At 38.7% G+C, this 12,992-nt stretch overlaps 1 protein-coding gene across 2 annotated transcripts in view; it reads right to left on the reverse strand.

Annotated features, from left to right (window-relative positions):
- HPSE (heparanase) overlaps positions 1 to 12,992 on the reverse strand; it is a 48,856-nt gene that overhangs the window by 6,665 nt on the left and 29,199 nt on the right. The window contains exons 5-11 of one of the 2 annotated variants that reach the window (XM_017530240.2): positions 11,506 to 11,674; positions 10,798 to 10,845; positions 10,182 to 10,275; positions 9,638 to 9,744; positions 6,974 to 7,088; positions 2,431 to 2,549; positions 1,283 to 1,429 (exon numbers count right to left, since the gene is read on the reverse strand). In XM_017530240.2, coding sequence (XP_017385729.1) covers positions 1,283 to 1,429; positions 2,431 to 2,549; positions 6,974 to 7,088; positions 9,638 to 9,744; positions 10,182 to 10,275; positions 10,798 to 10,845; positions 11,506 to 11,674 — 799 coding nt within the window. The remainder of the gene's footprint in view (positions 1 to 1,282; positions 1,430 to 2,430; positions 2,550 to 6,973; positions 7,089 to 9,637; positions 9,745 to 10,181; positions 10,276 to 10,797; positions 10,846 to 11,505; positions 11,675 to 12,992) is intronic. The other variant, XM_017530241.2, reaches the window with a different exon arrangement.

Raw genomic sequence — 12,992 nt, forward strand, 5'->3', positions numbered from 1 at the left:
AAAGAAAGAAAGAAAGAAAAAAGAAAAAAGTGTCTACAGAGGCGATGTTAGAAAGGCTTTTGGGAAGACTTCTGGACTTCTCCCCCAACCTTGCCTTTTTCCTATTACATGTTATATGATTATAGTTAGAGTAAAATAAAGCATAGAGAGGGAAAAAACATAAAAGAACAGTAACCAGTGTTAATGATGTTTGTCTGTGGGGGATAGGACGTTGGAGAAAGCATGCTTACTGGACTGCCTCAGGTTCCGAGGCTAATATTCCTGGAACATATCACTTATGTGGCATTTGCAAAGATGGGAGGATTTTGAGAATTTTGTAAACTCTTAATTTTTATTTATTTATTTATTTATTTTGAGACGGGGTCTCACTCTGTCACCCGGGCTGGCTGACAGGAGCACCGTCACAGCTCACTGCAGCCCTGACCCCCTGAGCTCAAGCAATCCTCCCACCTCAGCCTCCCAAGTAGCTGGGACCATAGGCATGCACCACCACTCCTGGCTAATTTTGGTATTTTTTGTAGAGACAGAGTTTCACCATATTGCCCAGGCTGGTCTCGAATCCTGGGCTGAAGCAATCTGCCTGCCTCAGCTTCCCAAAGTGTTGGGATTACAGGCATGAGCCACTGTGCCAAGGCTGTAAACTCTTTTTATGCTCCAATATGAGAATAGTCATGAGAAAGAAACTCCTTCCAACATACATTGAACAGAAACCTTAAAATATTTATATGCCTAACTCTTCAAGACTCGTAGTCATTTTTTGGCACTCCAGTGAATTATGTAGTCAATAATTGGTTTTTGAACTTAAGTGTATGAGAATCTACTTAAAAAGTACACTCTAGCTATTCTTTTTCTTTCTGTAAAAATGAATGCTGTAAAAGAATCACACTGATCTCACATAGTATGATATTTTATACCAACCCACATACCTTTGATAGCAATTATATGTAGGTATATTTTGCTTTACTGAATGTGTTACCAAGAATTGTGTCTTTTTAGAGTAAATAATTTAAATGTGTTGAGTAGATCTTGATATGTCAAGTTAGTTTGAAATGAAAACTTATTCTCTAAGTAACTGCTAGTTTGTGTTCACATCCTTTTGCTTTAGACTCAGGGTGAGTTATACTCATCTTGGTAAGTATTCACACAGAAATTTCCTGAATATTAAGCCTTCTTAGAACTTGAAATAGTTTACTTTGTTTTTTGCTCCCTGTCCAAATTCTCTGTTCTGATAAACACCAATAAATTTATTGAAAGTTTGAAATGAACAAGGAAAATTACTTACTTGGAGAGTAATCCATCAGGTCCCAAAGGCCTTAAAAGGTATTTATCCACTTGCTTGTTAAAAAAAGGATGGGGCAACCGCAAGTACTTGGTGACATTATGGAGGTTTATGGTATACAGAGTTAAATCTCCTTCTTTATACCTTGGACTAAAAGCAAATAGGTTAACTCAATAAAAATATTTATCTAATTTAAGTAATTAAAAACTCAATTACAAATGTGATCCTAAGTATTCGTATTCATAATTACAGTGGATCCTCTGAGTATCCTTCTTGTATGATCCTATTAGACCACTCGTGTGGTCCTATTTTGAAAACACGATTAAAATCATTGCTCTTCATGCTGCCAATGTCTGAGCTAAAGCATGCTGAGATCCTCACAGCTCTGCCAACTGGGTTGCTAGGAAGCCGGCTAGACTATCCATTTTCAGACATAGGAAGGTAAAAGGCAAATTTTGTGGGTTCATGTGAATTCAAATTATAACCATACAAACGGGCTTTTCCTAGCCTTATAAAATGACTGAAACAAATAAGAATATTAAATCTATTGACATTTTAACGAATTTATCCATTCAAACCATTCCCCTCACTACTTCCCAGTGGAGTCCTCACTATCCACAGAATTCCCAGTCATCAACAGTGGGAAATAGTAGGTGGTCTTTCTTGGCTGGAATTAGTATTTCAGTATCATCTTATCAGGAACGATAGATTGAAACCTATCTAAGAATATTCCTGAGATTTAGGAACATTTTTTGCTACCTCAAGCAAGAGTATGAGGCTACAAAAATCTCTGTGGCTTCTCAACTCTAGAAACTGGTTGCAACTTTTGAAAACAACACTGTGGTTATTATTGTTCTCCTTTTCAAGAATCACTTGAACCTGGGAGGCGGAGGTTGCAGTGAGCTGAGATTGCACCACTGCACTACAGCCTGGGTGACAGAGCGAGCCTTTGTCTTAAAAAACTACAACAAGAAGAGTATCATTTTTCTTTTTAAAAAAAATGAAAAATAAAGTAAAATCATATAAAACTTGACTAAACTGCAACTGCCTATACTTATGCAATGTATAGATACATGCAACAGGGCGGTTTGAGTAAAGTTACGTGCTTACCCACTAAAACTTGATTGGTAAAGGGTGTGTTTCATACTTACTTGTTAATGTTTGTGCAATGAAGGTATACTCGAAGATTCTCTCTCTCTGGGCCTTTCACACTTGCCATTAACACCTTGGTGCCCACCAATTTCTTGAACAGAAGAGATAGCCAATAATCCTAGTTGTGGTGGTTGGGGAGAAAAAGAGACAAAAATAGATCTTTACTTACTTCCTTATTTAACGAAACCAGTGACAAGCAAATTGTTATCCTACAAAGAGTATCACTGTTATCCTCGGGGCTTTTAAATAGGATTCTTCTTTTCTTTTTTTTTTTTCCTCCCGTGTGACCACCATGAATCTGAGAGCAATAGCTTGCTTGCTGCTTTTTATCACTGGAGGATACAATTCAAAAGGCCATAGCCTCTAGGGGATATCTGTCAAGAATGATCAGAGTTTAAGTATTCTTGGTTATCTTTCATTTACGAATTCAAAGCAAAGCTCAAAGCCAAACTTTTAGACAGACAGACACACACACACACACACACACACACACACACACACAGCACAAAGACAAATTTTTAAAGCAAAACTTCCATCTGTTTAAGAGACAAATAATTTTATTTATACCAGGCACAGTGGCCAAAATATAATCACAGCATGTTGGGAGGCTGAAGTGGGTAGATCGCTTGAACCCAGGAGTTGAAGACCAGTCTGAGAAACATGATGAAACCCCTTCTCTAAAAAATTAGCTAGGTGTGGTGGTGTGCACCTGTAGTTCCAGGTACCCAGGAGGCTGAGGTGGGAAGATCACCTGAGCCCAGGAGGTCAAGGCTGCAGTGAGCTATGATTGTGCTACTACACTCCAGCCTGGGAAGCTCAAAGCACATTTGAGCTTCCAGAAGCACATAATAAAGAATTCTTGCAAAAAATAATGATAATTAAAAAAACCCTAAACAAACTGAAGATTCTAGGTATAACTACCAGTTTATAGGAAATACAGGGGACAGAGGAACATGACATCACAGGAAAAAAATTTAGCAAACTCCAGAACGTGGGAAGTACTACAGAACCTATAGAACAAGTTACCTGTTTTTTCACATTAATAAATTACAAGAGAGGAAAGAAAGGGAGGAAGAACTTAAAGATGAACAAGCTTAAGAGACGTATCAACCAAATGCAGTATATGGACCTTGTCTGGATTCTGATTTGAATAAATTATCAACAATATTTTAGGCAATAAGGAAAATGTAAAACACTGACAAAATATTTGGTGATACTAAGGAATTATGAATTATTGTTAATAAAGTAAGATGAAAGTATTCTGTTTTTACAAAAAGGATACATACTAAAACATATATATTTTTTGAGACATGGTCTTACTCTGTCGCCCAGGTTGGAGTGCAGTGGTGTGAATGCAGCTCACTGCAGCCTCAACCTCTTGGGCTCGAGTGATCATCCTGCCTCAGCCTCTCATGTAGCTGGGACCACAGGCATGTGCCACCATGCCCAGATAACTTTTTGACTTTTTTATAGAGATGGAGGTCTCACTTTGTTGCTGAAGCTGGTCTTGAACTCCTGGGCTCAAGTGATCCTCCTGCTTCAGCTTCCCAAAGTGTTGGGATTATAGGTGTGAGCCACCACACCTAGCACATACTGAAATATTTATAGATAAAATAATATATCTGAGATTTGCTTCAAAGTAATCTAATAGGTGACAGAGCGAGCCTTTGTCTTAAAAAACTACAACAAGTAGAGTATCATTTTTCTTTTTTAAAAAAATGAAAAATAAAGTAAAATCATATAAAACTTGACTAAACTGCAACTGCCTATACTTATGCAATGTATAAGTATTTATAAAAAAAGTGGGTAGGATTATGGATTAAACAAGATCAAAGTATACAGGAGGAAAACATAATTTTCCTTCTACTTTTAGTTCTTATTTGGGATGGACCTCTGTAACAAGACATAAAGCAAGAGAAAAACAAATGTAAGTATATTAACATATATATTTCACATATATATATATATGCAGAAAATACCAAGGGAACAAGTAATTCTCAACAAGGTGGCTTAGAACTCCAGGTTATATAGCATCTTTAACAAAGAACAATGAATTTTTGGGCAACAGACATGACAAAGGAAAAGGGTTTTGAGTCTCTAGGGGTGGCAAATTGTGGGAAGGAAAATAAATGAATATGTAATATAGATTCTTCTAGAGCCATCTTTAGACCAATAAGGTTCTGAAATTATCTTCAGTGATTAACTCTTGTTTTTCCTGGTAGAAAGGGAAGCAGGGGACTTCTGTAAATTTATATCCTGCTTTTAGGCAAATGGAGGAGGACAGATAACTTTTCTTCTACATGTTTCTTCCCAGTTGCCTTCAGCTCAAAATAATCCTTATGCCAAAGTGGCATATTTTGGGATGGCATATTCTAGTCTTCTAAAGTGGGTCCATATACTTTCCTCTGTATTTTGTATATGATTAAAATTTTCTTTTCTTTTTTTTTATTGCATTTTAGGTTTTGGGGTACATGTGAAGAACACACAAGATTGTTGCAGAGGTACACATATCGCATCGTGATTTGCTGCCTTCCTTCCCTTCACCTATATCTGGCATTTCTCCTCATGCTATCTCTCCCCAGCTCCCCACCCTCACACTGTCCCTCCCTTATTTCCCCCCAACAGACCCCAGTGTGTGATGCTCCCCTCCCTGTGTCCATGTGTTCTCATTGCACTGGTCATTAGGGAAATGCAAATCAAAATTACATTGAGATACCATCTCACGCCAGTTAGAATGGTGATCATTAAAAAATCTGGAGACAACAGATGCTGGAGAGGATGTGGAGAAATAGGAACACTTTTACACTGTTGGTGGGAGTGTAAATTAGTTCAACCATTGTGGATTAAAATTTTCGATAGTAAAAGTTCTTCTTAAAAAACTTAGGGTCGGTGGTGGGCACAATTACACCTGTAATCCCAACACTGGGAGGCTGATGCAGGAGGATCACTTGAGCCCAGGAGTTTGAGACCAGCCTGGGCAATATAGAGAGACCTTGTCTCAATTTAAAAAATACTAAAATAAATAAATAAATAAAACACCACTCAACACATACCCCAACTTTCCTTCTTGAATTGAGGGAAAGTAGACTTAACAAGACAAATGAGTTTTGTTTCTCTGCTTAAATTCACCTTTTTCACTGGAGACAAGAGTGGAATCAACTAAATGTTTTCAAAGGACACATAAACATGGGTCAATGACTAGTAGTAGGGTAGAAAGCATGTGGGCCTCAGAGGCAAGATTTGAATGGGATTTTCAGAGTAACATAGGACTACAGCGTGGCTTCCTGTAAATCATGCGATCTCTTCTCAATTTGAAGTTCCTTATTTAAAAAATGGATCCAAGATACCTGCCTTGTCACCTTACAGGACCGTCATGCAAATCAAATGAATTCACAGACATGTTCAGTGAGTTTAAGTTTAATTCCCTTGGATCTACAAGTGTCAAGGGTACCATTTGCTCTTGCAAGTTTTTCTAGCTGACTGAGAACCTTGAAGGAGAAGCATATTTAGTGCATATACAAAGAGTTTGTAAGTCAAAGGTTTATGTCTGGGCCCTGGGAAAATTTGGATGAGATGAGATAAAAAGGTCAGGAATAGATTTTGAATGTTTGTCTAGTGAAATTACTATGCTTAGCTTAGTTTAACTCTATAGATGACATGGGGAAAGATAAATTCCATTTTTGCAAGGTCACTTTTCTAAGAATTTTCTAAAAAAGGATGAGTAATATGTTGGACCACTATAGATAAAAAGCAATTTTGTTGGGAAATCTATCCGCAAACCACAAAAGCCTAGCTTATATTTTCACATATGCTCTTTGCAAATTTCTTAGCTTTCCTACAACATTCAAATAATTCCTTTAGGAATTATTCTTAGAAAATAAGTATCTGCAAATGACATTTTAGACTATAAAAATCAAGGTCGTGCTTCTCAGGGCTATGTCTATGTTATCTCTGACATATATTTAGACATATAGATCTTCCACGAGGCTTTTTGGGAAGAAACATTTCCTGATTTAGCACCAGCTGTAGTTGAAGTTGAAGGAAGGGTTAGAAGTGAGACTTTATTCCTAAGTATCTTGAAGATTATTAACAAAACAGTAAATTCTTAGCGTAACATGTTTAAGCAAATATATGGTACTGGGTCATTTTAAAGTTAAATAAATTACAATTTCATAATATAAAAAATGTTTTGAAGCATACTATAGGCAATTATAACTGATTACTTTGTAAAACATTTGAAAATCCAAGTTGTTATTTTGTACAATGAGTCATAAAATTTCAAATTATCCCTCTTTTAAACAAAATCCACACTATGCCCCAAATGGCTCACATTTAACAAGTTATTCCTAGCTTTTGATTTCTTCTCTTCAAACGCACGCAAAAAATGTTAGATTGGATGATATCTAAGGGTCTTCCTAAATTCATCATCTCACGATTCGGCTAGTTATTGAGAGGACTGATTATTCATAGAAGGTTAACACCAGGATTCCCAAGTTGACTTTAATCTACTCTTCAAGAATTATGAAAAAGATGGTCACTTACAGGTAAAGGATCGAAGTGTTCATCCACTAAATGGTAGTTTCCTGCTCCAAAGAATACTTGCCTCATCACCACTTCTATTCCCATTCGGGCTGACAGGCCCAATTTATCCAGCCACCTGGGACAGAGCGAGACCAGGCTTTCTTCAGGTTTGGAAACAAAATCACTCAATTCTAATTGCACACCATCTTGATCTTATTTATTTATTGAGACAGAGTCTCACTCTGTCACCCAGGCTGGAGTGCAGTGGCGTGATCATAGCTCTCTCCAGCCTCAAACTCCTGGGCTCCAGTGATCCTCCTGCCTTAGCCTCTTAAGTAGCTGGGACTGAAACCACCTTTGCAAAAATTGTAACTGAGGAAATTATGACAATGAAAGAGATCCCACCTAATTGACTCCATCTTGCTTCTAACCTTTAAGCTGTCCTTGTTTATTCCTGGGCACAGGCTGAACTAACTTTGGGAAGGAATTCAGTTCATGGTTTGACTCTGAAACAAAACTGACAATAGCCCTTTTCTGAAAAGACCCCCTTCTTGCCTGGGGACCAGTCTACCTTTGTAGGGCTAACGAATTAGCTACAACGTTAGAGATTACAGTTTAGGGGTAATGCAGCCTCTGGCTCCAAGAATCTGAACCTCCTCAAATTGTTCCTGGGGATAACCTCACTATTATAAAACCTAAGATCAGTGCTTGAGATACCTTGCAGACCCTGCACTGCATGGATCAGTTGACACCACCCAGATGGGTAATCTGGCCCAACCAGTTCTGCCATCCCACCCAGGAACAGTAGACAGCAAGAAAACCTCACTTGCACTTCCTGTGATTCCATCTCCAACCTAACCAATCAGCACTCTCTGCTTCCTAACCCCTACGCACCAAATTATCTTTAAAAACTCTGATCCCAGAATGTTCCGGGAGACTGATTTGCGTAATAATAAAACTTTGGTCTCCCGTGCAGCCGGCTCTGCATGAATTACTTTCTCCATTGGAATTCCTCTGTCTTGATAATCTGCTCTGTCTAGGCAGTAGGCAAGGTGAACCAGTTGGGCTGCTACAGGTCCACAGGTGCGTGCCACCATGCCTGGTTCTGAACATATTCATCTTTGAGGGAGGTCATCAATTATACATAAGTCATCTAAATGAAATGGCAACTGCGTGCAGCAGCAGCAGAATCCGTCCCTTTACATCTTTCCATACAATAACAAATCCTAGAAGACTATTACCATGCTAGAGGTATCCCTTTCAGGGTGAGACAACTTCCACAAAGCAGAGTGGACCAATTCCCACCCCTATCGACAGTTCTTCATCCTATGAGGTCCCTGCACATCCACAGTGTGAGGGCTGAAGAAAAAGTTGCAGTCGGCAGGGGTAAATGTAAAATAAGTAGAATTGCATCTAAGCTATTATCGACACCTCTTTCCACTTCTCCATCTCTATCCCCCTCTCCCTGACACCCAGATCTTTAGTTAATGGCAAAACAAACATCTCCATTCTTTTCTCTATTCTTCATGCTTCCATGAGCATAAAGGATTTGTGCTTTACAGTATTCTGGGCTTAGAAGGATGAGGGGGAGAGAAAAAAGAATGAAGGTGGGAGAGAAAAGAGAAAAAATTTCAGTGTGGGGATATAGCACTATAGATTAAAAGCACTAACAGAGTTACTGAATGTAACTAAACCAGTATTTTAAAGCAATCAAGTTTGTGGTGTTGGATAATGCGATGATTTAATACATCTTTACATTCAATGATAGTCCCTCTGATGGGACCTTATACTTCAGGCTCTAAACTCCTTGGGAATCTATGAATTATAGCTACATACACTAAGTATCCTCCTGAGAGACAAAGCTTGTAATATGCTCTAAGCTGTGTTTTGTGTGTGTGTGTGTGTGTGTGTGTGTGTGTGTGTGTGTGTGTTTTGTTTTGTTTTGTTTTTGAGACAGGGTGTAGCCGGGCACGGTGGCTCATGTCTGTAATCATGACTTTAGAAGGCTGAGGCAGGCAGATCACTTGAGCTCAGGGGTTTCAGACAAGCTGGGCAACATGGCAAAACCCATCTCTACTAAAAATACAAAAATTAGCCCAGATGGGTGATGTGCCTGTAGTCCCAGCTACTCAGGAGGCTGAGGTAGGAGAATTGCTTGAACCTGGGAGGCAGATGTTGCAGTGAGGTGAGATTGTGCCACTGCTTTCCAGCCTGGGTGACAGAGGGGAAAAAAAAAAAAAAAGACAGTGTCTTATTCTGTTGCCCAGGCTAGAGTACAGTGGTACTATCATAACTCACTGCGGCCTCAAACTCCTGGGCTCAAGCAATCCTTCCACCTCGGCCTCCCAACGTGTTGGAATCACAGGGAAGTACCAGACACAGCTACATGCATTCTTTTACAATGCATTTCTTTAGCGTAAGTACTACTTGACATTTGTATGGGCCATAATTAAAGGACAACATTTCTAAAACAATTCATCCTTACAATGATTAATTGGGACACTTGTCAAAGATGTCCATCAAGCTTTAGTAAATCATTTTCTCATGAAATCTGGTATGAATTTTGGAACTCAGCCACTGAAACTATCTTTGATCTGCTTTTTGGCTGGGGAGCTATTTCAATGGAATAGAAGGGTGGAGAAGAACTGCACTTTTGACTCCTAATGCCAGTGCTGCCTCACTCACATAAAGCCAGCTGCAAAGGTGTCGGATAGCAAGGGCGCTCCGCCTCCATATGCAGAGCTTGTTTCTCCTAACCAGACCTTCTTGCCAGGCCTGGTGCTCTCAACCACCTATAGAACAGAAAAGAATCCACGGTAATTGCAAAAGAGTTGATGTGTGGCTTCACCTGTGGTGTTAAACAGCATTCAAAACCTTGTATTCCTAGACCCATCTATCCTACATAGTTATAAAATATGTTCATAGTCATTTAGGTCTTGGGAAATTTTCTTTTATTGGAATAGAAGGCTGTGGAAGGAATAGGAAGTAAACCAACCCACTCTTATCATCTATGTGAGTTAATTCTACTAAAGGCTATTGGAAATATTTCAAATTTTTAATCACATACATGGGGTAAGACCCAATGCTAAGGGGGAAACCAACAGTGAATAAATTTGCTCTCTAAAATTAGAAAAACATGTACATATATATACCTGTAGGATTTAGAACTAGCTAGACTATAAAATAGGGATTCTGGTTTTACATTAAAAATTTATAAAAAGACTATTACCTGGAAAACTTTTTGCACAGATGAAATAAAAATGTCCAGTACATCAGGGTTTAGAAAATCTTCTTTTGTAGCAGTTCGTCCATTCAAGTAGTAGCTAAATTATTCAGAAAATATTAAAAAAAAAACTTTACTTTCTACTTTTAGGTTAATTGCTGACCTTATTCTCCTTCTTGCCTCTCCCACTCACCTGCTACTAAGAAAAGGTAGAAGTTCTACTAGGGAAAGACCAAGATAAAAGGGGGATATGAGGAAGTGTCTGTTCTATGCAAGTAACTAGAAATCTATTATTCTGTCTTGAAAAAACACGGGGGCAAGTACATGCACTCCTGGGTTACTGATTCTTTGGCAAGTAATTGGTTTTAGCTACTCATATGTTCCACGGTTTAATTGGCACTGTTCTTTGATCTTTATAGAAACCCCCACATTATTTAAAATAACATTAAATTTTTGTTTTATTAATATTAAAACTGGAGTACTGTGCTAATTGAGACACTATTTGTTTCTTATTTGAACTGCAAAATCAATTGGCAGTTAAGTGGAACTAACTTTTTGAAAACTAGGTAATAAATAAAACTAGCCTTACTTTCCTAGTATTAAGAATAGGAGACATACTTACTGATGCCATGTAACTGAATCAATCACTTCTCCACCAGCCTCCAGGAAACTAGAAAAAAAAATTATACTAAGTTATCATTCAGTCGTCATATGATAATACATATATATGCACAATATATGCATGAGAGTTTTAGTCCCTAAAAATGGGCTGGTTACTGCTTTAGGATCAGGTGAACACAAAATTCCTAATTTTGATAGCAAATTTTATCATAGGTGTCATTTGCCTCAGATCTCTTGATATTCTGAACCAGTCAAAATTTTATTTTTTTGGCAAATCATGTATTCAGGCAGCAAATTGTTTAATAACATGTGGACTATTGAGGATTGTCTACCAGAGAGATTTTTTTTTTTTTTTCCCAGAAAAGTGGTGGCTGGGTATGGTGGCTCATGTCTGTAATCCCGGCAATCTGGGAGGCTGAGATGGGAGGAAGGCTTGAGCACAGGAGTTCAGGAGTTCAAGACCAGCCTGGGCAACAAAGGGAGATCCCATCGCTACAAAAAAAATTTTTAAAGTAGCCAGGTGTGGTGGTGTTCACCTGTAGTGCCAGCTATTTGTGGGGCTGAGATGGGATGATTGCTTGAGCCTGGGAGGTCAAAGTTGCCATGAGCTGTGATCGTACCACTGCACTCTAGTCTGGGTGGAGTGGTGAGACTGTCTCAAGAAAAAAAAGGAGAAAAGAAAAGGGATTCTGCATCCTCTGGTTCTTACCTCTTCAGCATCTTAGCAGTCTTTCTTCGAGGCTGACCAACATCAGGACCATAGAGTTTTGCATTTTTGAAGGTGGACTTTCTTAAAAGTTTATGCAATTGAATAAAATCTTCTCCTAACTGCGACCCATTGATGAAAATATCAGCCTTCTTAAGGAAACTGTTAGGTTCTGAAAGACAGCAATTCTCAAAATATATATTGAGAAATGTATTTAAAAGCAAACATACAGAAGTATGTAAAAGCAACAAAACATTTTCCAAATTACAAAAACTTATAATTCAAAGTCAAGAAAAGTAAAATCAGGCCTGGTGCTATGGCTCATGCCTGTAATCCCAGCATTTTGGGAGGCTGAGACAAGAGGATCCCCTGAGGCCGGGAGTTTGAGACCAGTCTGGGTAACAGTAAGACCCTGTTCCACGAAAAAAAAAAAAAAAAAAAATTAGCTGGATGTGGTGGTGCACACCTGTAGCCCCAGCTTGGGAGACTGAGGGAGAGGATCACTTGAGGCCAGAAGGTCGAGGCTGTAGTGAGCCGTGATCATGCAACTGCATTCCAGCCTGAGTGACAGAGCAGGGCTCTGTCTCAAAAAAAATAGGTAAAGTAAAACTCGTAGTTCTAGATAAGATACTCCAGAAAAACAAAACAAAAATTTTAACTGTATAACTGAGCTATGAGGGGCTACTGAACAATTTGAAGTTAATAATGAGGGTAACAAACCAATATATATGGATATCTGGGAAGTAGCCTATGCTCCATATCTAATAACCTCATTTACTTTAGAAAAAAATGGTTGGGACCGGGCACAGTGGCTCATGCCTGTAATCCCAGCATTTTGGGAGGCTGAGGCAGGAGGATTACTTGAGGCCAGGAGATTGAGACCAGCCTGGACACCACAACAAGATAAAGGAAAAAAAAAATTGGCTAGGCATAGTGAAGTACTAGTTAATCAGGAGGCTGAGGTGTGAGAGATTGCAAGAGCCCAGGAGTTGGAGGCTACAGTGAGCTATGAACATACCACTGCACTCCAACCTGGGTAACAGAGCAAGACCTTGTCTCAAAAAACAAAACAAAACAAAAGTTTGAGGAGGAAGAAGACATGTGCTCACCTTATTACTACATTTCATTTCCCATTTAATCCTCATTTCTATTGGTTGATATGTGGAAAAAGCACTCTTTGTTTTGAATAAATGTGGCTAATCATGAATACTTATAGTTAGAATTTACAAGTTCTTTGCAAAAAATTGTGACGAAGGAGACAATCAGGAGCTTGACCCAGGTAGGAAGGGATGAATAAAACAAACTACTAACTTCCCAGTTTTGCTGAAGCCAGCCTGCCAAGCATAATAGGGTTAAGTGATTCTGAAAATCTCAAGGGAACTTGGGAGCTAGGAAGGTTGCTAGCTCCAGCTGGTTCTCACTTCAAATGTAACGTAAACTGAGATTAGCAATAATAGGTTCTGGAATAGATACAGGAGTTTTCTGCCATC

The sequence above is a fragment of the Cebus imitator genome, unplaced genomic scaffold (assembly GCF_001604975.1).
Source record: "Cebus imitator isolate Cc_AM_T3 unplaced genomic scaffold, Cebus_imitator-1.0 Scaffold64, whole genome shotgun sequence".
Taxonomy (NCBI): domain Eukaryota; kingdom Metazoa; phylum Chordata; class Mammalia; order Primates; family Cebidae; genus Cebus; species Cebus imitator.